This window comes from Zonotrichia leucophrys, chromosome 1 (assembly GCF_028769735.1).
Source record: "Zonotrichia leucophrys gambelii isolate GWCS_2022_RI chromosome 1, RI_Zleu_2.0, whole genome shotgun sequence".
NCBI lineage: Eukaryota > Metazoa > Chordata > Aves > Passeriformes > Passerellidae > Zonotrichia > Zonotrichia leucophrys.
In genome coordinates, this window is record NC_088169.1 from 64,305,040 (window position 1) to 64,327,411 (window position 22,372).

A 22,372-nucleotide genomic window follows, 5' to 3' on the forward strand; every position below is an offset into this window, starting at 1 on the left:
TTAAGCATGCATTTTTGCAGTTGCATAGAAGTGCAGGTATAGAGGAAATTGTAAATCCCATATATTGTAAAGCTGGAAAACATTTAGTTTACAAACTAGCAGAGAAGAAAAGCATGAGAGAGAGTGAAACACTGTATTCAATGACTATTGAGAAGCAACTCTACTTGTTGCCAAATGTTTTTTAGCTTGTTTATGCGGTTATCTGTTGTGTATGTAAGTTCTTTGATTTTGCATGGGTGACCAAGTAAGAGGCCTCAGAAGCCAAAATCTGGCTTGCTGTCAACAGAGCAATTTTAAATTTCAGCACTGAATCAGTCAAAGTGCAGTTTTGCTCCCACACTAGTTCCCTTCTGGCAGGGTGAGAGCAACTGGATCAGATTACTTAATGCCTCAAAAGGGCATGAATAGTTTGGGCCTAAAAATTAATCACAATAAACCAGTTTTTCTTTATTAGAGGCCTCTTTTCATTACTTTTACTATTACTTTTATTATTGTTGAGCACTTTGTAAAAGGCTTGTTTTTCAAAATACCCACAAAAAACCAACCTGTCCATTAAATTGTCCTATGCCTGCTCAGTGGCCCCAGTGCTTGACAGTTTTAGCTGAAACTTATGAGAGATGTCACTTACATTGCCAGATCATGTAATGGCCATAATTATGCAGAAAAGTACAATTACACCAAAACAGAACATGTTGCTATGCTTTTTGGTCAAAGGATTTTACCTCATCTTGTAACCAGAGTAACAGCTTTGCAGAACAGGAGAATTTGTAAATACAGGGCTGACAGGAACCCTCAGCTGCCTCCTCTCTGGGCCACTCTTTCCATCTGCAGGTCGGGGTTCTCTCTGCTTGTCTAAACTGTCACACAAGATGTGATCACCTACTTTTAAAAACAACTTCAGTATGTAAAACTTAGAAGAAGCTCGCCCTTTTATGGCAAAATAAATAGACATAAAAAACCACTCCCAAATCCAAGCAACCAAACAGAAGATGGAGCCAGAGAGAAGCTTTTAAAGCAAATTGCCAGAGATGATGGGGAACTCGGTTTGCTCCAACTCCTGAACTCCAATCAAGAACTGCAGATAAGGAGAAAGTCCTTCAGGACTCTGGTGCAGTATAAGGGCACAGAAAGAGGCTCCACTGTGTGTGAATGTATCACAGCTGCTTCCCCAGGGTGTTCTGTCCTCACCCTGCTGCTTAGAGGCAGGGAGCCCAATTCTGCTCTACCCCAATCAAAAGAGGGAAAATCAGCCGGCCTCAAGAACAGAAAGGCCAAAACTAACAGAGGGATGGATGTTTCATTTACCGTGGTGTCATGCCAGAACACCAGAGTAAGGGAAATGACACTAAGAACCAAAGATGAGGTAATATTACTTTGATATAAAGTAAGCTGCATTTTTCAGCTTTTCATTCTGTCTTACCAGTGGCTACACTCTTCCAAGAAAGTTCACATAAACCAAGCCTACCTACTAGGCAAGAAATGATGTCATCATCACCTTTAAATGATGTCATCATGTAATTTTTGCAATTTCCTGCAAAAAGCAAATACCAGAGAAGCATCTTATAATTCTTAATCCTACAACATTTTTTTTTAATGCAGAAAAATAACTGAATAAGCTTGCTTTTCTTGGCTTCAGATTCAGATACAAAATTGTCCTGCTTTCAGTCCTAGCAATATTTTTAATCCATGCAATCTGACCTGAAAGCTATGACAGAAAATGAAAAAAAAGTTATTCTAGGAAGTATTTATGAGATTTATTTGCTTGATTTTTCTTTTCAGTTATATGGGGAAACACTTTTCTAAACTACCCTAGTTTTGCTTCTCTAAGTTCTCATTAAACTTGATGTCTACAGCAATTCTAGCTTTGTCTGAACAGACACACAAGACATGCTACCAACTTTCTGTCATTATAGGAAAATTGTTTTTTAAAGGTGTTTTATTGTTGTGTGTGACAGTGGTAGACCTGGGAGAACACTCAGGTCTTGCTGGTAATTTCCACGCCTTTTCCACCATCACAATACTCTTTAAGTCTGTCAGTGAGAATGCAAGAGGAAGCTCCAGGTTCTCACTTTGAAATCATTCTATTTCTTCTCTGTCTCCCATACTCCTTTCCCCAGGTTTCCATACATTACTTTTTCCTCCATCAGTCTTAGAAAAATTGCTTTTGTGTGCCATAATTTCTCAACCCTATCTCCCTATCTCATCAGGGAGAGTAGAGCGCTGACCTCAAGTTTGCACACCTGGTAAAATGATGTACTAAACCTCAGGACACCTTTCTATTATTCAACTACTTCCCTGGTCTTGCAGAGGAAATCACCATTACAGATAAGCTTTAAAAAATGCTCTCAAGAATTTTATCTTGAATAGCCACCAGAATTCTGGAATTTCTCTTGCATTTTGTTGTCTTTTTTTTTTCCTCTCCTTCCTTTCTCCCCAAAGGTTAACTTATTTCCAAAGACCAACCATTTACATAAAGCATATATTTGATTTTATCACATTACTATTTTACTTCAGTCCAAAATGTATGCCTGCATTTTAGTGTTTTCCTCTAAGCAGTGTCTTAAAAACCTTGAAGGAATAGTGGGACCTGGGACTGTTTAAGGATATAAGAGAGACAAGGGAAGATGATTGGGAAGAGGCAACTGAAATAACTCCTTCCAGTCCCGTGACCCACACCTTTACCTATCAAGACACTCATTTTCTCAACTAGATTCTTCCTTAAAAGCCTTTTTGGAAAATGAATTCTGGGTCTCCCAAGAGCCTGCACTGCAGCCTGCTGTCTCCAGCACACACTCAGCTCATGTTTATCTGGCAGTGATCCAAAATGCCTAATCTTGAGAGCAAACTATTGCAAGGTCAGTAGACCTTACCAGACTTCAATTTAAAAGACATTTTTAGATATATGCTGAAAACTAAGAAGAGTATCAATCTTCAGAGAGTACCTCATACCTCACCAAGCAGTGAGACAAGCATTTCTATCTGTAGGTCCAGCCTAGGACTGCAGGATCATCCACAGCAGAAAGAGGGTGGGTCTTGGACTCTTCAACAGTAGCTCCCTTCTAAGAATGATGAGAAAGAGATATTATCTAGTCCAATCACACATCCTCAGGGAAACAGTTTGAGACTGCAGAATCATTTCCTGCAATCCAGCTGCTGCTGACCAGACCTTTCCCTCTACAGTACACTTGTCATGTTTAGTTGAGAAAGCTTAAATGTTTTAATGTTGTCCTGCAGACACTGCTGGTTTGTTTAAGAGATTACTAAATATGGTGAAATTTCATTTCTGTCACCAGGAATTGACTTTATCTTTCCTCTGTTGCCTCTGTCTACTACATAGAAGTGTGAGTAGGCAATCAAGATTTGTCCTATTGCAGATACTGCTGTGTTCTACTCCTACAAAAAGAATTTAATCTCCCAATCATGGATTTTTTTTCATACCTGACTTTTTTTTTTCTTCTTTCTCAGAAAAACCACTGCTCGTTGGGCTTAGTGTGGGTAAATGCAAAGTTGCAGCTGAAATAGCGCTTTCCAATCTGCTGACAACTTCTGCAATGTAGGACAGCAGCTCAGACATTGAGCATGATTTTCCAGAATCTTTTGAGACAGATTATGAAAGTTTGGCATATGCCTCGGGAAGAAGCTGCACTGGTTTCAGCACAGAGCTTTGGGCAAGTGATCTGACTTTCCTGGAGCTCAATGAATCTGTCAGGAAAAGCGAGTGAAAAGAAGGCGCTTGATGAAAACGAGCTGCTGGAAGTCTGCTGCGTTTCCCTTGGGAATAAGCTTTCTGAAAGGGAATTTCTGCTGGCGCCGCGGCGCAGCCCTGCCTGCCAGCGTCCCTGTCTAATGCAGCAGCAGAAATCCCATGTTTACCTTCAGTCCCAGGAAAAACTAAGATAGGAGAATGTAAATACAGGGATGCAGCTACTTTTGCGCAACATTCCGCTTAATCTTTACTCGTGTTGGGTTTTATTTTCGCCCGGCAGCCACAGCAGCGTGGGACGGACCGCACGGAGCCGCACGGTGCCGACAGTCCATAACCGGGCACGGCTCAGAGAGGGGCGCGCTCCCCGGGCTACCCCCGGGGTGGGCCCGCGGCGCTGAGAGGGCAGCCCTGAAGGGAGAGGAGTGCTCCCACCGCCGCCGGACCGCAGCTTTCCCTTCGCCAAAGCGCCGCTCCACAGCCCCGCTCTGCGAGATGGCGGCGAGGGCCGCCATTTCCCGCCCCTCCGCGCCCCGCGCCCCGCCCCGCCCCGCCCGGCCCGGCCCTGCCCGCTCGGGGGCGGTGCCGCCGCGCTGTCCCCGCTTCCCAGGGAGCGCCCGGCTCCGGCAAGTCCCTCCTCCGCCTCGGCACTGCGGGCCGCCTCCCTCCCTCCCCCGGCCGTAGCCTCCTCCGGCGGCAGCGGCGGTGCCCGCCGGCCCCATGGCGGCGGAGCCCCAGCCCAAGGCGCTGACTCGCAAGCCCCTCCTGCTCAACAAAGTGGAGGGCTCGCAGGATGTGGTGAACATGGCAGCGATAGTGCCCAAAGAGGACGGGGTCATCAGCGTCTCGGAAGACAGGTACCGGGAGCGGGTGTTCGGCGGGGCCGCGGCGGGGGTCCGTCAGCTCCCAGCCCTGCCGCCGGTGATGGTGGCAGCGCTGGGCCCGCGGCGCGGGGTCCTGACGGTGATCCCCCGTCCCCGGCGGGTCCCGCCGCGAAGGGCTGGGGGAGGCAGACCACCAGCATCCTTGTGCCATTGTAGACTCCACCGCTCGGAGCCCGGGCTAGCGACAGGGTGGCGGTGGTCCAGCATGGGGACATTGCTTTCGGCAGACGCATGACGTCCCGGAGGGGAAGGAGCCTGGAGCAGGGTCTCCAGCGAAGTGTCGCGCTGTGGGTCAGGACAGTGACCGGGCTGGGGCGCCGCTGAAACTTGCAGGACCTGAGTGACTTTTCTTAGCGTGGGAAAAATGGGATTCGAGATCCCCTTCATCACGAGGATTGCCGGGCAGTCTGTGGAGATCTTTGACCTTGCCTGAACATTGTGGTGGCATTGGCTGAAACAGTAGTTTTGGTTCCCGTTTCCCCTCTCCAAACGTTTCTTGGTAATTGTTTAAAAATACCATGTATCGGCGATAAGATCTTGGAGTTAAATCCCGTGTTGAAAAGCTGCCAAGGAGGAGAATGCTTTCAGGCCCTTTAGCAGGGCTTTGCAGGGACTGAGGCTGCCCAGGGGCAACTCTGGCTCTTCTGAAAGAGCTCAAAGTTAATTCAGCTCTGCAGCTTCAAAATTCTATCTTGGAAATCTTTTATTTCAAAATAAGTGCTTATTTTTCTTGCAGCCTCTATAAATAGTTATTTTAGGCGGGGTTTCTTTGCAGCTCAGGTGTACTGTGTAACCTGTGTCCTAAGATTGAAAGACACATGTAGCTGACCAGCACGTCAATATGTTTTGATACTCACAGGTATTTGGATGGACTGTTTCTCATGGATGCCTGTTCTGTTGAGTGTCTACTTTTATGTCTCTGCAGGCTTTCTGAAAAACTGACAATATTTTCTTTCATCTTTGACCTCACTGTGACTTAGTTTTCAGCTGTCAAATATGTGCAAATTTAGGATCATTTAAGTTCACCTAAGCTGAGGTCTCCAAGTGAACTCTCATATGCCTGCTTGCAGGAGGAGCTGAGCTACTTAAAACAAGTATAAGGTCAAAGGAACCTTCAAGTAGAGTTTTACATTGTTATGTGATCACAATTTTATTGTCTTCACATTTTTTATGTATTTAAAGTGACGTTGAATAAAACTTGAGCTTGTTTTTGTTCATTGTAGCTTGTTAGGCTTACTTAGCCAATTCTTTTTACCTGTAAGAAGGTATTCCGGAACTTTATTTCCTCTCATATAGATGTCTCTCAATCTCTGCATCTTCCCTCACCTTAGCAAAACTACGTAACTTTACTAGTTGATGACAGGTTGATGCTCCAGTTTGATATTTCTATGTAGGAAAGGGGATTGATGAGACATCTTTATTTCCACTGAGATGTCAGCTTCCATAAGCAAGCAGTGACGAAGAAGTGAGGAGTTTCACACTAGGAAAGTCTGGAGGTTCCCAGGCTATTTTCTGTTTAAAGGAATTAACCAGGTAATGTGCCTGCTTGCAGGACTTGTTTGCAGCATCCTTGACATGCTGTGACACAAGCTGTGATCCTGCCTTTTATTTATTCAGACATGAAGATGTTGGTTGATGGGTCTCTCATTTCCTGCTTGTATTAGCATTTCTATTGTAATTAAAAGATTAAGAGTCTAAAACTGACTTGGAGGAGTAGGAGGTTGGGAGTCTAACTTGCAGGTTTTAGGCTACCTGGGGTGAAAGCATAATTTGTCAGACTTTCAGTACCCGTGTATTATGATTAGGCTTGTGCAGATCCTTATGGCACCTTTTCCTGTTTGGACCTGCCTTCTCCTGTCAGTGTTGACGTGGTTGTTTAATGGCCACAGAATGTGAAGGGCTCTTAAAGCTTCCTGGAATCTGTTAAAGATCGTTATGGAGATGTTATCTGTCCTTTTACTTGTTAACCAAATAAGTGAGTTTTGTCCACATTCCCCAGCCTGTGATATGCACTGCTCCCATGAGGAAAATGTTCTGAAACCTCTGCAGAGAACTTCAGCTGGAATGACTTGACATCTCCAGCAATTGCTTCAGGCTGGGAATCTTCTGTACCTGAAGGAGGAATTGTTTTGCTGGTGAACGGCTGAACACATCATTATTGAAGGTGCTGGTAGTCTTTGCATACCCAACAGCTAGGTGCCACTTTAAAAGATTTTCTTTGCTGCATGATGTGGCCCTGTGCACCTAAACCTTTAAAAGCAGGAGCTAGCTTGGTCTCTGGACCCAATTTTGTATGGCACCAGTGGTGTTATCTGGTTTTAAAAGACACAAAAGTGGTTTTAGCTTTGGCTGGCAGGCATAGTCATGGATTATATAGCCATGCATGTTTGTAGCACATACGTGTATATATTTTAAGAAATAAAATTAAAACTATGTAATAATAGAGAGTGTGGTTATTCCTCATAAAGAAAGACAAAGTAGGGGGAAAAGAAGGAATTGGGGGGAGTGGGGGGTGAAGCAGGTTTACGTATTTAACTAGATTCTCAAAACTTTGTATACCCAACAGGGCTAGAGTTTGTTTTTAGTATGTGTCATTTGTACAGGTGATGCACATAGATTTTCTCTTCTGAATCCTGGTCACTTGTGATAATTGAATGATGTTCATTGTGTCCTAATCTTAGTGGGTTTTCTAATTCTACATCTGGGCAAAATAGACTGAGCCTGTATCTACAATACTACTGGTATGCCTTGGAGGGATAAGGTATTTTGTGTTTTTCTTCTAAGAAAAAGGATGCACCTGTCCAGACAGGTGAGAGTTAAAATAGTGACACAATTTGATATCCAGGAATGTGTAAATCTAATGCAGGATGACTCTAAGAAGTTATTAGCTTTCATCCATGCTCTTTCCCTGCCATGGAATCAACAGAGATATATGTAGAGTCTTGAGTGATCCATAGCAGTGTATGCTCATGTGGAGGTAGAGTGGGGTTTTCCTAATGTACACAGCTGATCCTAAGCTGTCATCATCTTCCTCAGTGTTAAAAGCATGCCCTTCTGTTTCAAAGTTGCACAGCATCCTTGTCTTTTGTTGCCTTCAGAGGGAGATGTGGGTGTTGGGCATGTCTGAAAAGTAGGTCACTGGCATGTCAAGTTCAGACATATCTAACTCCGTGCTCCAGAGAAGATTTAGTGTCATTAATCTTACCTGAGCATGGATACGGTGGGACAAGGGCACTGACTCACCCAGCTCTCAGTGCAAGCAGTTCTCCTGGTGCTGGCACACTTGTGTGTTTCTCAAGAGCCTGAAGAGCCTGCCAGTGCTGTGAGTGCCAGTTCAGCTGGGCCTCTAGAGGTGCTGATCGTGTGTCACCCGTGTGCTGATCGTGTGTCACCGTGCGAGACTGGCAGGAGGGGCTGGATGTCATCGCGGTAAACCTGCACTTTGCCAATAGCTCTCTTTATACCCCTAGCTGGATTGTAAGTGAGGAAAACTTTACAGAGGCTGGTGTAAACAGCTTTCCTGATAATTACGAACTCTGGTCTGTGCCCTCTTGTGGGTGGGAGTTCTGTGCTCACTTCCATGCCACACACCTCCTAAATGTACATGTTGCAGTCAAGAACTGTTCTCCTTGAACGGTTAACAAGAAGTAAAAGTTTTCACAGTCAACTGAAAACTGTCAAAATCCTTTTATTTTAAAAATGGGCATTCTAGTCTCTTGGTGACAAGATATAGGAGAAAAATATTTATCCCTTATCACATAGCTTTTTTATTTTATTTTTTTTTATTTTGTATTAAGGGAGTAGAGACCTTTGTCTTCTCTATTACCTTGTATTATCTTAAGTTCTTTTTGAACTCAGTTGTCTCAGCTTCTTCATAGGGATTACTGTATAAACAGTCAGCCCAGACTGCCTATCTTATTAGTGTCTTCATGTCACATAGAGAAAACTATGCAGAGTTTTGTATTGCCAGGTTTGGTTTACAGTTTGAGGATTTTAAATACAGATGTGCACTTCAGCTGTTGTCCAAGGCTTGTGTTCTGGGTGTGCTAACGTGCAGGTTTTTTAGGGGGCATGACAACTTCATGTCCATCTTGTGTGAATGAAAATCTCTTTGCTAAACTAACAGTGGACTGGGAATGGGAATATGTGTATGTGACAAGAAATGTGGGAGTTGTCTTTGGCTTTGTGCTGACATGACTTCTAACATGGAGAACCGTGATCTTTCCACCCTCAAGTATATCAAAAGCAATCTTTTTGTCCTTGTGGTTTTTCTGTCCAGATCCAGAACATTGAGCATACAGTGTCATAGTTTATGCCTGTGAAAAAGCTCTGATGGAAAGGTGGGATTCTTCACACAGTGCTGTATTCAAGCAGGGTGCAAGGCCCCACAGACACCCTTGGTAAACTGAATTTCCTTTCTCCTGTGGTGGAAAGTGATTGCTTTGCCCAGCAGTGTGGTTCCTGTACAGGTCTGTAATTGTTATCTAAGCACAGGGTTACATCACTGATTTCTCCTCTGCCTTGTGTGTGGCTGTTGGTTCACAGCAGAAGTGCAGGTGCTGTGAGAACTGATTTTGATGCTGTCTGCGTGTGTTTATCAGTCTAAGCCTGTAGGTTTCACACCCAGGTGATTGCAGTCTGAGCAGTAGCTCAGGCAAGGCAGAAGGTGTGGATGCTCTTTTCAAGTGTAAAAGGACTTGTTCCTGCCAGGAGGTTCTTTAAATTTTGGTAAAAACATCAGTCACCAATAAAATTGTTGATAGGAATTGAAGAGACCTATTGCTGTAGATGGAATTTGGTTGCTGTCTTATTTTGTGTGTGTTTTTAAACTAAGTTTTTTGGATATGTCGTAATTAGATGAGTATGTGTTTGGAATAAAGGTCAGGGTGGAGGTTAGTGCTGGCTGTTTGCAAGGAAGAAGCGGATGCTGGCAAGAGGCTTAAGAGAGAAGATAGGAGGTCCAAAAGTGCTTGGAAACAGACATTGTTGCAGATGTTGAAAAGTACTTGTTCCGGATTTGACTAACATGTATCCTGTTGAGATGCCAAAATCTGAGACTAGCACATAAAATGTCCTGCTGAGTGCTTGTTGTGAGTGATAAACTCCACTTATTAACTCGTGGGAGACCTTGCAACGTTGTGCTTTTTTAACTCTCTGCACCACTTTCTGCCACTACCTCTTGAAGTTTGTCCGAGCTTGTGGATCCCTTGCCTTAAAGATGCTCTCTTCCTTGTGTCAGTGAAAGATTTAAAGCACAAGCATTTAGTATCATCTCTCTGATCTGAGCTGTCCCAAAACTACTAGCTCATGTAGGTCAATGCACAGATTGATGAAACTTCTTCAGTTGCGTCATTCTGAGCTAAGGGCCCCTATGATGAAGTTCATGTCTTAATTTCAAGGCAACAGCTGCAAAAATGTGTTCTGATGTGACTTGGACCCAGCTTCAGCAGCACAGTTGGGCAGCATGATAGAGTGGAACCTTAGGTGCTTGAGCCTTTTGAGTTAGGGGTGCAATGGCTTTTAGTCCCCTCTCTGTTTTAGAGATTATTCCTTCTATAAAAGATGAGGGTGAATTTATCTTGTCTTACAAGCTTTATTTGAAATAAGAAGAGCTACTTAATACACCTTCTTTTTACCTCCTGATAGCCTCTTTTTCTGCCTGTTGCTGAACAGTGTTCTTGATTCAGCAAGTTTTGGGATGATGCATCTGCTTCCCATATTAACCAGTTCTCATTTTTCTGCTTGTCTTCCCTGACCCCATCTTAATTTCCCTGGCATCTGTTTACACAGAGACTGGATCTCTCATCAGCGTCTCACATCTCTCAGGCTTGGTGACCTTCCCCTGCAGTCTCTCCAGTTCTGCAGCTGAACAGTGCTTCTCGCCAAGAGGGGACTGACTGCACAATGCCACCTCTGTGTGCAGCCTGTGGACCCTGAAAGAAAAACAAATGCCAGTTATGGAGTCCATGCAGTACAGAGAAAAATGCACTGTTGCAGGAAACTTGTTGGTTTTTCTCCTCAAGATAAGGATGTTTAGAGGAGGCAGCAATGCTGCAACACAAAATGGCTGCAATATCTTAAACTAAAGGAATTGCAATGGTTTTGAAGCTACTGAGCTATTTAAGTAAGGCTGACCTTTCATTTTGGGTCACTTAGCAGACTGAAGGTCTCAAATAGCATGTGACCATTGTAGCACAATAGAAATATGTCAGTAGCTTGTTTGAGCTACTTTACACTATTTTGTTTACTGAGGCAGACTCTTTTCTTTCCCTCTCTCCAGCTGTGCTGGTGCTGCATGGTATCTGCCAACACTGATCTGTGCATAGATTTCCCAGCAAGATCTTTTAGCTGTGTGATACTACGTGGAAGAGAATTGCTCAAAAGTGGCACAAGTTTTGTAAAATGGTGTTTGTAACAGCCCTGAGAGAAATCAGAAAATGCTTGGCAGCTCATAGATCAAATGGAAAGGAGAGAGTAGGGGGCCATAATGCTGGCACTGCATTGGTGCTTCCTGGTGCTTCCATGGTCAGGAGCTCTAAAAGCTTCTTAAATGATGAGCAGTGCCCTAAGGGGAGCAACTGGCTTTTGTACAAGGGTCTTCTGTGCATCACTGTGTTCTGTGCACTGTAACCTCTCAGACACTGAAGGATTATTTACCTAAAAACACTGCTTTGCTCTTTTTGCTTCATCACACTCTGCCCAAATATGAGTGAGTTTGTATAAAGCTTCTGGTATCTGCATGTATTTGCCCAGGGATTTGATAAGAATTGCAGCAGTCCATAATGCAGTCTGTTGCAAGACCAGAAGCAAGAAAAACCACAGATGTTTCTCTTCTGCATACCGTGTGAGGAGTGATGGATGCAGCCATGCACTGCTGGATGTGACAGGATGGGATGGGGCACCATGGGAGGGAGTAGGAGCAGCAGGCATGGAGTATTGAGGATGCATAGCAGGGTGCATCCTGTTCAGCAGAGCCTTGTCCTACATGGAGCATTTTAGGAAAGAGAAAACAAAGCTTCCTTCTTTATACTTTTGTGAGGTAAAGAAATTATGTGAATGGGAAAACTGTAAAACAAACGTCCACACAGGAATTGAAGGTACCCTTGCATGCAGTTTGGGTGAGTGGCTGGAGCAATCCTGGAGAAGGAAAGGCACAGTTTTGTGAAAGAAGAAGCAGGAAAGGGCAAGTTTACCAGACAACCCTCCATGCAGGGACCTTTACATAATAACAAAGCCATATGCATCTCTTGGGGTTCTTCATATGTCACAATCTGCATGCCTGATGGCTTGAAACTGTGCATAAGTAATGGCCAAAATTGATATTGGACTGTCAGGAAACAAATAATACATTTTACAAATTAGACTGCCAAAATTTGAGATGGACATAATACTGCCTTCATCCTCATGAGAGGGAGAACAGTTGTGAAGGCTGGGCTAAAAAATGTGTTGTTTCAATTTTTCTCTTAGTCAGGCTGCAGGAAATAGCATTGTGTAACTAACCTTGGCCAGACTTTGAACATATGGGCTTTGCTTGTCACATCATGTGTATTCACCACTTAAATTAAGTTTTTCAGGGAACTCTTAAGGTTTGGAGCACTGAATCAAAGGCGATGCCAAAGCACAGTTCTGGGTAAAAGCACTGCTGTTCTGCTGCCAAGTTTACTGCAAAGTTTTGTCCAATGTTGTCTTTTATTCTCCAAGTCCTGTACCATACCCTCCTATTGTGAGGTGAAAGATCAATGTACTTAGCAGGTTTTTGCAATAACAGTAGTGATCGATCAGCCCCAGAAAGCAATGCTTTTGACCTTTATAGGAATGTAATCATGGTTTCATTAGGAGTGGAGTCCTGTGGAGAGAAATCTGAGAAAAGGCTGTCCTAATGTGAAGTGGCCTATTTTGCCATCAGGTTGAATTATCTGGATTCAGGTGACAGAACAAGTACAGTGCTTTGTCTTCAAGGGATATGGAGAGAAGATCCTTTCCCATGTTGAGAACGTGAGAGATAATGAGATTTTGCACCTCTAGCAGTGAGTGCAAATGTGGTAAATTTACCTTTGGCTTCAAATTCACTTATAATAGCAAATAAAGCTTTAATTGTAATCTTAAGCAGGAGGTGCATCTGCTTTGTGAGGCCTTACAGTTTGCGCTCATTTTGCTTATGTGCCAAATTATCCTCACTTTATAATTTTCTTCTTGATCCTAAGTGTAATTAATCAATATCTTCTCACTCCCATACCCCATTCCTTTTCCCCATCTGATACAGATGAAAACTCAGCCTCTCCTCTCAGCTCTGTGTTTTGCAAGAGCAAATGTGGGCTGTGGGGTCATCCAATGAACGGTTCAAATTGACATTTCAAAGGCTTCATGTTTTGCAGCACCATGTGCATTAGTTGTATAGAATAAAAGTAGGATTTCCAAGGAAATGCTTTTAGCTTTATGGCAAGTGGCCTGTGGTCCAGCCTAGCTTTTGCTGCGTGCAGGGTTGGCTAAAGGCAGCTGCAGCATTTTGATGGCAGTGGAGGTCCTCTACACATCTTGTTTGGATTTAGGAATCATTCCTTGGCTTCACTCACTTTCAGCAGCTCCACCAACAATAAGCAGTTGTCAAAGGATGATTGTCCTTCTGCAGTTCCTGAAAGTCCAGCAGGAAAGGTCATGCCTGTGCTGTTCTCCAGCATCAGGCATATAGCCCTTGTGCCTGTTCTTGTCATGTTGGTCCCATTGCTTCAGACTCCTGTGGCACTTGATCAGGCTTCACCATAACCTGCTTTCTCCTGGCCAGGAGCTTAATGGGAAGTGAAAGGGTCTATGCTGAATAGTCCTGTGTTTTTCTGCTAGAGATAAATGTTCTCTATGCTTTTAATCTGCCATGGGAACAATTTACTTTAGCATAGGCAGAAACAAATACTGATAAAAACTAGAGATCTAAGTAGGGCAATGTGGTAGTACTAACATGGGGAAAAGAGGATTGGAGCAGTGTCAACTTTAGTTGTGCTGAGGGCAGAGGGTGAAGAGGTAATGTATCTGTCAAATCAAAATTGACACTTTTGATTTTATTGGCCCCTGATACAATTTAATTACTGAAATTAAGAAGTTAATACTTTTTGCAGCAGTCAAGTGACGTATTTTATTCTGCTCCATTGAGACTTATGTCCCATTCTGTCAGAACAACTACAATTCAGCCCAAAAAGAGTGTTTTGGGTCTACCAAAGCCTTGCCTGGGCTGTCATGTGTGTTGCCTTAGCAGCTGGGAGTTTTAGTGCTGTCTGATATTACCTCAAGTTTTCTAAGTTCTGTTACATCTGAAGTTTTTGAGACTGCATGAGCTGGCAGCTAAGAATGGACCTATGCTGGATTCCCTCAGGCAGGAGCAAGCAGGGAAAGCAGCTCATGCAAGAGTATCAGCTGCATTGGGTGGCAGACCACTAAACTTGGCATTATCTGTTACATGCAGAGGTTGATTACACAATGTATAGGCACTAATCCATTTCCAACAAAGAATTCAGTCTCTTCTCTTCAGGAAATGAATCAGACTTCATAAACTGATCTCTTCTTGGTAACTTCTGTAACTGCCAGTAAATGAGTGCGAATAAATTAGTCCATCATCATGGTTTGAAAATATCAACTGATAAATGATCCTACCAGATCTCCAGCAGGGACAGACCCATACAAACACTGAACTTCCAGCTTGAAACTCTGATCTCTGTTGTTGCCAAGTTTATTTGTAGCCAAAAGGCCAAAGCCCATAAAATTACAGCGACCTTGCTGTGGTGCTTGGAGTACCATGGCATTCTGAGCTGTGAAGCACCAGCAGGTGAGGAGCTGTGTTGGGATGGGCTGTTACAGATACCTTCTCTCAGCTGTTCTGCAGGCAGGATTTCTACAGGCTGCCTAGCTGCAGGCTTTGCTCTGGGGGAGTATTTAAGACCTCTGGTGTTTGGCATTTCTTCTTCCCCTCTGCACACTCTTTATGTATGCTAATATGGTTGGGGAGCACAAGACGAGGGGAAGGGAGGAAATCCCTTGGTAGCTTGTACCACTAATTTAGGTTCCATAGTGTTGATTTTGGAGTGGAAGATGAAAAGTAAGGGTAGGGGTTTTTTTGTTAAATAAGAAATGCTGTGAATGCTGTTGGTCAAGGTCCTTTGGTTTCCAGCAATAAACTTTTCCACAAATACTGTTGCTAACCCTTATTATATACCAGAGAAAGGAGTGGGAAAAGGGAGCTATGAATGTACTGATTGTTTAAAAAAAATTACATGCTGTAGTGGCTGAAAAATGCATGACTTTTATCTGAATTCTGAAAGCTCCTCTGTGATTTCAGATGCTTTTGCTCCTTCTCTCCCTTCTTCCTTTGTTCTTTAGTAGATGAGAGAGAAGCCTGGCGAGGATTTCTTTAGTAAGTTTTTGTGACCAAGAAACCAAGCCAAGAAGTTGACACCCCAACTAGTTTCATCCACAGAACTCTTTTGATCACAGCTTATGTTCATTCTTCTAAAAACCTGATGACCTAAAACTTCTTCTTCAAGGAGGCAGGCATGAACATTGTTGTCTGGTTTTTATGAGGTGTGAACACACCTGAATGGATGGCCCAAGGATTGCAATTATTGAGGTTACCAACAGGAAGCATGGCTAAACCTAACCAACAGCTTGGTCTGCCTTGGTTGTTGTTTCCCGCGGTCTTTCCTGTGCTCTAAAATCAAACTTGTGTTCACATGCCCTTTTTGACATGAGCAGACATTTTTACATGGTTTTAAGAGTCAAATTCTTTTAGAAAAAAGTGTTATACAGGTGTTAACTGTTAGACAGGTGTTAAGCACAAAACCTGTATTAAATGTGTAGGCAAGTGTTTTGTATACAAAATTATATGGGAGAAGTAGATAAACAACCACTGACAACAATTGTGGAGACAGGAAAAGCAAAGGGCACGGGTAATTGCTTAGTGATCTGTGTTTGTGTTTAGCATGTGGATTAGAAAGTGCAAACAGTGGTTTCAAAAAGTGGTGTGTGTGCATGTATTTACACCTCAGACTCAATGGTATTTTTCCAGAAATAAATGATACTGCCTGTGTTTGAAGGCATGCTCCTGATTTGCAAGCTGGTTGTTGTGATATTCTGAAGCATTATCCTGGCAATGGTCATCTTTTGTTTTGAGTTTCATTTCCTTTTATTGCTGTGTATGATAACTTCAAGCTGAAAAATTGTGTTTATTCAGTTATTGACCAATGCCATTATACTGACATCAGACTAGTAAAAATGGAGGGAAAGTGGAAAAATATGGACCACCTTGAGATAATATTGTGGTGTACAATGTAACAAGAAAGAGTTCTTCTGAGGGTAAGCACCAAACCCTTGGTTCTCACTTCCCTGTTCTTTTAGACAAGCCCAGTATTGAATAAGATGGTTGGTGTACACAGGAATCAATACTGTTTCCTTTTTTTAATGGCTCTGTGAACCAGCTGGGAGAAATGGGCCGCTGAAACCATGGCCAGCAGCTATAGTGACTGTATTTCTAATCAATTAAATAGTGCAGGAGTATATTTCAAGCATGGGGGTCTGGCTGGCTGTGGTGTCTCCTTGTTGGTATCAAGCACTGTTCACTAGCCAATTTGCACAGCATCAAACAGTGCCCATAGAGGGTTTGGAAGTCAGCTTGTACCAGGGACTGTTCCCAGGATGTAGCTCGCATGCAGCTGCTGTTTCCCTGCCAGGTGGCCTCACTGCTGGAGGCTGGTCCCAGGCCCGTGTCACTTATTAATGTAGGTGTGTTTCACATCTCCCGGAGCACCCAGGTCATGTGGCTGTTCCTCCTGGTAGGGTGTCAGATTGCCTACAGGAAATTCATTCTGTGATTTAAGAAAAACAACCCCAAACCAGCTAAGCCACTGGTTTAAACAAGACTCAGCCCTTGAAGCTGTCATGCCTGTAAATATTTCTGGTGGTTGGAGATCTGTAACAGTAAGTTTAAAAAAACCTGAATTTGAGACCAAAGTATTTTGAGATTCTCAAGATAACTTCAACCAGCCATCCAGAGGAGGATAGGTCTCCCATGGCCCCTGCTCTGAGCAGAAGTGCATGTGCTTGCCAAATTCCTGCGAGTGACATTAGTCAGTGACCCACAAGGCTGCAGCCAGGGCTGGAACCCAGCTGGAACACTGAAGTGGCGTTCGTGGCCTCTGTGGCCAAGTTCTCCAGTCAGACCTCCGTGCTCGCTTCCTGCAGCACAGGAGGCCCAAGCATTGGACCTGTAACCAATGTGGATACATCTTCTGGCATTCCCCAATAGCTGACAAGATATGTGTTCTCCATGAGCCTTTGTTTCTGACACCCAGGGATGTATTTTTGGCCAGTTTGAGAAGAGCATTGCATGTTCTGTAGGTCTGGGAGATGGGACATGAATGCTTCCTTATATGCCAGCTCCTTCCCTGCTTGCACCATCCCGGGGTGGCATCCTTCCACTGGGCTTGGTGTCATTGCAGCTGCATTGTGCCTGCCAGTAAAAGTTACCCAGGTTTGTTCTAATAAATGTGACAGTCCCTTCACTGTTTCGGGCCGTGTGGAAGCTTTGGTCCTGTATTTTTGAAGTCATAGAACGGTGCTAAGCTGAAGTAATGACCAATTTGGAAATACAAGTCACCAATCGTCTGCATCTGAAACACAGACAGTTGGATGTTAGGTGTTGAAGAGAGAATTCTTCATCAGGGCCATCCAAATCTAGAGCATAGCTTGAAGAGGATCCAGGAAATCCAGAGACGCTCTGCTGGGAAGTTTTACCTAAGCATTACATCTTCGAAAAGACCTTCAGTCATAAAAATTACATTTGTGCTCCTTTCAATTCTTAAAATACTTGAAATAAGACAGATCTACAGTGGTCACAGACCTTACCCCAAGCAGTTTTCTGGCCATGCATTTGGTATTGCTGCCAAATTATTATTAAAAACTCAAATAGGTTTTGTAGGTTGTATTAAAACTTCAAGGAGGACAGAAAATAAGAAACTTCCATTTCCTAATAAAACTGGTGATGCCACAAAGAAACTATGAAGAGGGATAGTTTCCTCTTCATAGCTTGTGAGCTCCTCTAGTAGCCTCAATAGCTTGTGAGCTCCTCTAACTAAAAAAAGCAAGGAAACTTCAGACACAATAATTAAATTAGTCTTTAAAGCACATTTTCAGTAGAAAGTACTTTTTAACTAGAGATGCATGTTCTATAACTATCAAGGTCTCTCTTGTCCAAGACTTGTCTGGTTTAACTGACACTGATAATGTAATAAAAGTTAAAGGTGTTGTTGGGGCGAAGTGTTGTGGGGAGTCTCTTCCATAGTCTTACAGTTTTTGTACAAACTGTTTCCATTTGAATATCTGGTGGATGATTCACACAGTATTTCAGTCCTCTTTTTTCTTTTCCTTTACCCACTGTTTTGGGGAGAGTGATATGTCTCCTATTAGAAGGAAATAGTAATTTCCTTTTGCTTCAATATGCAAGCAAACATCAAAATTGTCGTGGCTGGTTTCATCCTGCTCCAGTGTCACTTGAGAGTTTTGCTGCTGATCTTGGGAGTGGGATCAGCTGAGCGATTCAAGAGGACGGGTGATACTTGGATTCCTGGAGGAGTGAGTGCATGTACTTGTGCACAAGGATGCCAGATTTCCCTTAGCTGTCATGGCCTCAGTAACTGGGATGGGGCAGCAGCAGAGTCAGAAAATAGGTGTGGGATGCAGCATCATTGTTCTGACACTCTTTGGCATGGTGCTATCCTGTGGCAGCTGTGTTCTTACCTTCCTGAACTTGACCCAAGTTGCTAAGCTGGGTTTTGTGTTTTGGAGCCAGGCTTTCCAGTGGCAAGGATTATTGGACTTGCCTTGTCTTCCACAGTCTGTTGCTGTTCCCTCTGGGATTGTGAAGGAATTTATATATTCTAGGTTTTTTTCTTGTGTGGCATGTTTTGTTGTAGGAGCCTTTTGTATTTTCTAGGAAAGGTTTCTTGTTTAGTTTTTAATATTACTTTACTGTTCTCAAGATTGTTGATCTGAAATTCTCTGGTACACAATAGTGTCCTCTGACACTGAGGAAATGGTGTCAGAGTATTTTAGCCCAGCCCTGAGTTTTTATAAAGTTATGATTGCTTTTTTAAGGCATCAGAGGATCAAGGAAACAACAAAATTTCCTTTAAATCATGTATGTCTGGAATACCCAGGACATAGGAGTTGTACAATTATCTTTATAGTATTTTTCTACAAATTCTGATAATTTTACTGTACTACAACATTGCACTGTCTTACTTTGGACACAAATAGAAATTCTACTTGGTCTCCATTGCATAAAATCTTGTAGAAACAATAATTTTAACCATAGGCTGAGAGAAGCATATTTTGAGTCAAATAAAATTAAGTTACAAATAGCTATCAATTTTGTAGGCATAACAAAAAGTAGCAGAACAAAATCTCTAACTTAGTTCTCTCCTTCCTGAGAAACTGATATTCTTTTCTGAAATAAAATCAGAGTGACAGTGGTGTTGCTATTTGGCAACATGATCTGTTTACATATTATCTGAGAAAATTAGGAAAAATCATCTGCTAAAGCTGGAAGTTGAAATGGAAAGGCTTCCTTGTAGAGAGAAAGAATGGCATGAATGTGTGATTATCCATCCTGCCTTGCAGAGAAGTTTACTTCTTGTTCAGTCAGTGTGTATTCAGTCTTGATGCCATGAAAAAATGTAACTGTTACATCTTTGATAAGTGTGTACAGTGTGGATTGGCTTGCACTGGGGTGTTTCATGGGAATCCCATTTTTCACTACCTACCTCTGTATTGGAAGCAGAACTCCCATGCCTGTGCTCTTACCATAGACCTCTTGGACTTTGGTATCATTGTCTTAAGTTCTCTTGTGGTCCTGCTTTCTCTATATGTTCAGGACTGATTTAGAAGCATCCCAAACATGGTTTTTATCTTTCACTAATAGTTATTTTTGTAAATATTTTCTAAACAGGACATTGATTCTGTGTGTTTGTTTACTCAAAAGCTAAGCTGCTTTGAACAGAAAAATATTTTATTCATGGGACCCAGTAATAACTTGACTCAAGTTGGGGAAGAAAAGAGAGTAGCAATTTAAGAGCCAGGGTTGAGACTTGAAACTTTCCATGAACACTGCAGAGGAAGGCAACAGAGGTGGAGCTTTTTCACTTCCTTAAAATATGTATACATTTTGCAGTATGCAGTTGGGGAAAAAAATGCTTGACATTGAATTCAGATAGCCTGCAATAGTCATAACTTCCTTTTTCAAACTGTTGTTTCTTTTTCTCTATGCATATTTCACAGCAATAGATAATGAACCTTTGTTTGTCTTAAATGCAAAAACCAGTTCCTGTCTGTTGAAAGTAAACAGAGCCTAAAGGATTTAGTGTCCCAAGTAACAGAGCAAGAACTTTGTATTTGTGAGGTATCAAGGTAAGTGCAACTGCACTTTGGGGAGAAGCCTTAATGTGAGAAATACTTCCCAATTTACAAATTTGGAGGGTAGCTGTTGAGTGCAGCTGTTAGGTTTTCATTGCCCTGTATGTCACCAGGCTGCTTCATAAATGCACCATGTGGAGCTGGACTTCTCCCCTTTCTTCTGTGAAAGACAGTCAACATGCAGAAAGCTGCCCTGCTGCCACAGTATTTGGGGGTAGTGGGAGAGTCTTGAGCTCTGAAGGGTTTGTCTTCAGCCCATTACCTCCATTTGGATAGACCTGTTATTGCCAAAACTCTGTGCTCTTTCAGTTTCTTTGAGTGTTACGAACCAGATGTTTGCTGCCATCCTTACTGCAGGCTTTGTATTGTTTGTACTTTACACCGTGTTCCCTACTGCTGTCCTGTTCCATTTGTGTTCTATCTCTAACTCCTCTCAACTCACTTTCTCATTTCTTCACCTTCCTGCTTATTAATTCTCTCAGTGACTCTTCTCTTATCAACTTGGAATTCAAAAAAGGCAGGCTGTCTCCTTCCTGCATGAACTTGGAGCAGCTGCACATCCTTGCTAATGCTGCTAAATATCAATATCCTAGTCAGCTGATATGAAAGTGAAATGGGGCAGTTTGGATCTGGAAAATCATTGACATCAGAAATTGGTAAAAACCACCTTCTACGTTGGTGATGTGAAGAGGCATTTAGTGTGTTTAGCTGGTTTCATCTGCCAAGTGCTGCCTTCTGCAAACCTGAAGTACCTCCTCTATGCTTCTGTGGTCCAGCAGAGTCCACAGTAATTCCCAGTTTATTGCTAGGTTTTTTAAAACCTGTTTAAACGTTATTAAAATGCATTGAATTGTTATGAGTAATTGAGAGACGGTGGATGTGTGATGCCTCCCAGACACGAGGGAGTGGGATGGGATGATACAAGCAGGAGAGAAATGGAAATCAAATGGGAAGAGTTTCTTTCATTTGCATTGGATGGGGAGAATGGCAATATTTGCCTTTGCCCTGCAGCCTCAAAGCTGACTTGGTGAGGAAGGGAACATCAGCTGCTTGAGGAGGAACATGGGCTACCTCTGCAGTTGCTTGTGGGGGTGCAAATGCTGAAGGCTTGCTGCTGCCAGGCTACCTTGGTAGCCTCATACCTGCTGGTTAATGGGTGTTCCTGAAAACAGAAAAACAGGCATGCAGAGGGAGTATCTGCACCTTTCCCACAAACACATGCACATCTGAAGCTTAAATTCTTGCCAATAGCATGAGTAATTTTAAAAGGCTAAGTCTAGCAAAACTTGTAAATCGCTGTCAGCTGTTGTTGAACCAGATGCTGGAGGCAAAACTCTGGGGAGAGAAATAGCATGGTTGAAATGTGTGTTAAAATGAAAGGTGCCAGAGGAAGAGAGTGTGGGAGAACTGATGGCAGTACAGAAAAATAACCTCTAAGCTTTTAAGAGCAGGGCTTGGAAGTAACTGGCTCTTGGACTGTCTTCTTTGGTTCCTATGTTCTAAATAGAGTTAGTGGTTGACACCTGGAAAAGGTAGGACACAGATCTTCAGCATTCACTGGCTTTTTAATTAGCATGTAGCTGCCATACCATGAATCTTTGTCTCCTTCTACAGAAATATTTTCCTTTCAAAAACTGATCAAACAAAACTGTTAAATGCTCTGGAAAAAAAAAAAGGTGAGTAGGAAAAGCAGAGACAAACCTTGATCTTTCAGACTTAAGAGTGTGAAGCAAGTATTTTATTGTGCAGTGCCAGGGGGAAAGGTGCATTTGTGGAATGATATGGTTGTGCATTTCTAACAACCTTTGTTAGCTTGTATTTCCACTGTGCAGTGTAGATGATGAATATGTGTGTGCTTCCAAAGCAACCCATGTGTTCACTGCAGTGTTCAAGGTAATAACTGCTCTCAGTCTTTCCTATAAACTTGATGTTCCTGTCTATTGGTGTTATTGACAGCTAACTGTCCATCTGATCTCTTTTAGGGGCCAGATCCTGTCCACAGAACAGCTCTGTCTAATAATTTGTCTCCTCCCCTCCAACTGGAATGAAAATTGCTTCTAAATACTGGCCTCCATGTGCCCTTCCTCTCTCTGATGCTCAGTAGTTGGGACATCTCTCAATTAAGTAAACTGCTTAACCTGCTGCAGATTGTTAATAATTTACATTTCTTGATAACTGCTCAGAAATTGCAAACATCCCTCCAAAGCTCACCGTGTGTGCCTGATAGCAAGATACAATTTACTTCTATTAGATATGACGTGTGGAAGAGACTTACTGGACTGTCAGGTCATTCCTGGGTGTTTTCAGCATATCTCAGATACCAGGACAGGAGAGT

At 42.8% G+C, this 22,372-nt stretch overlaps 1 protein-coding gene across 1 annotated transcript in view; it reads left to right on the forward strand.

Annotated features, from left to right (window-relative positions):
* Window positions 1-4,301: 4,301 nt before the first annotated feature.
* The window catches only part of WDFY2 (WD repeat and FYVE domain containing 2), a 59,635-nt gene continuing 41,564 nt past the window's right edge, over window positions 4,302-22,372 (forward strand). The window contains exon 1 of the mRNA XM_064715214.1: window positions 4,302-4,560. Coding sequence (XP_064571284.1) covers window positions 4,424-4,560 — 137 coding nt within the window. The 5' untranslated portion in view covers window positions 4,302-4,423. The remainder of the gene's footprint in view (window positions 4,561-22,372) is intronic.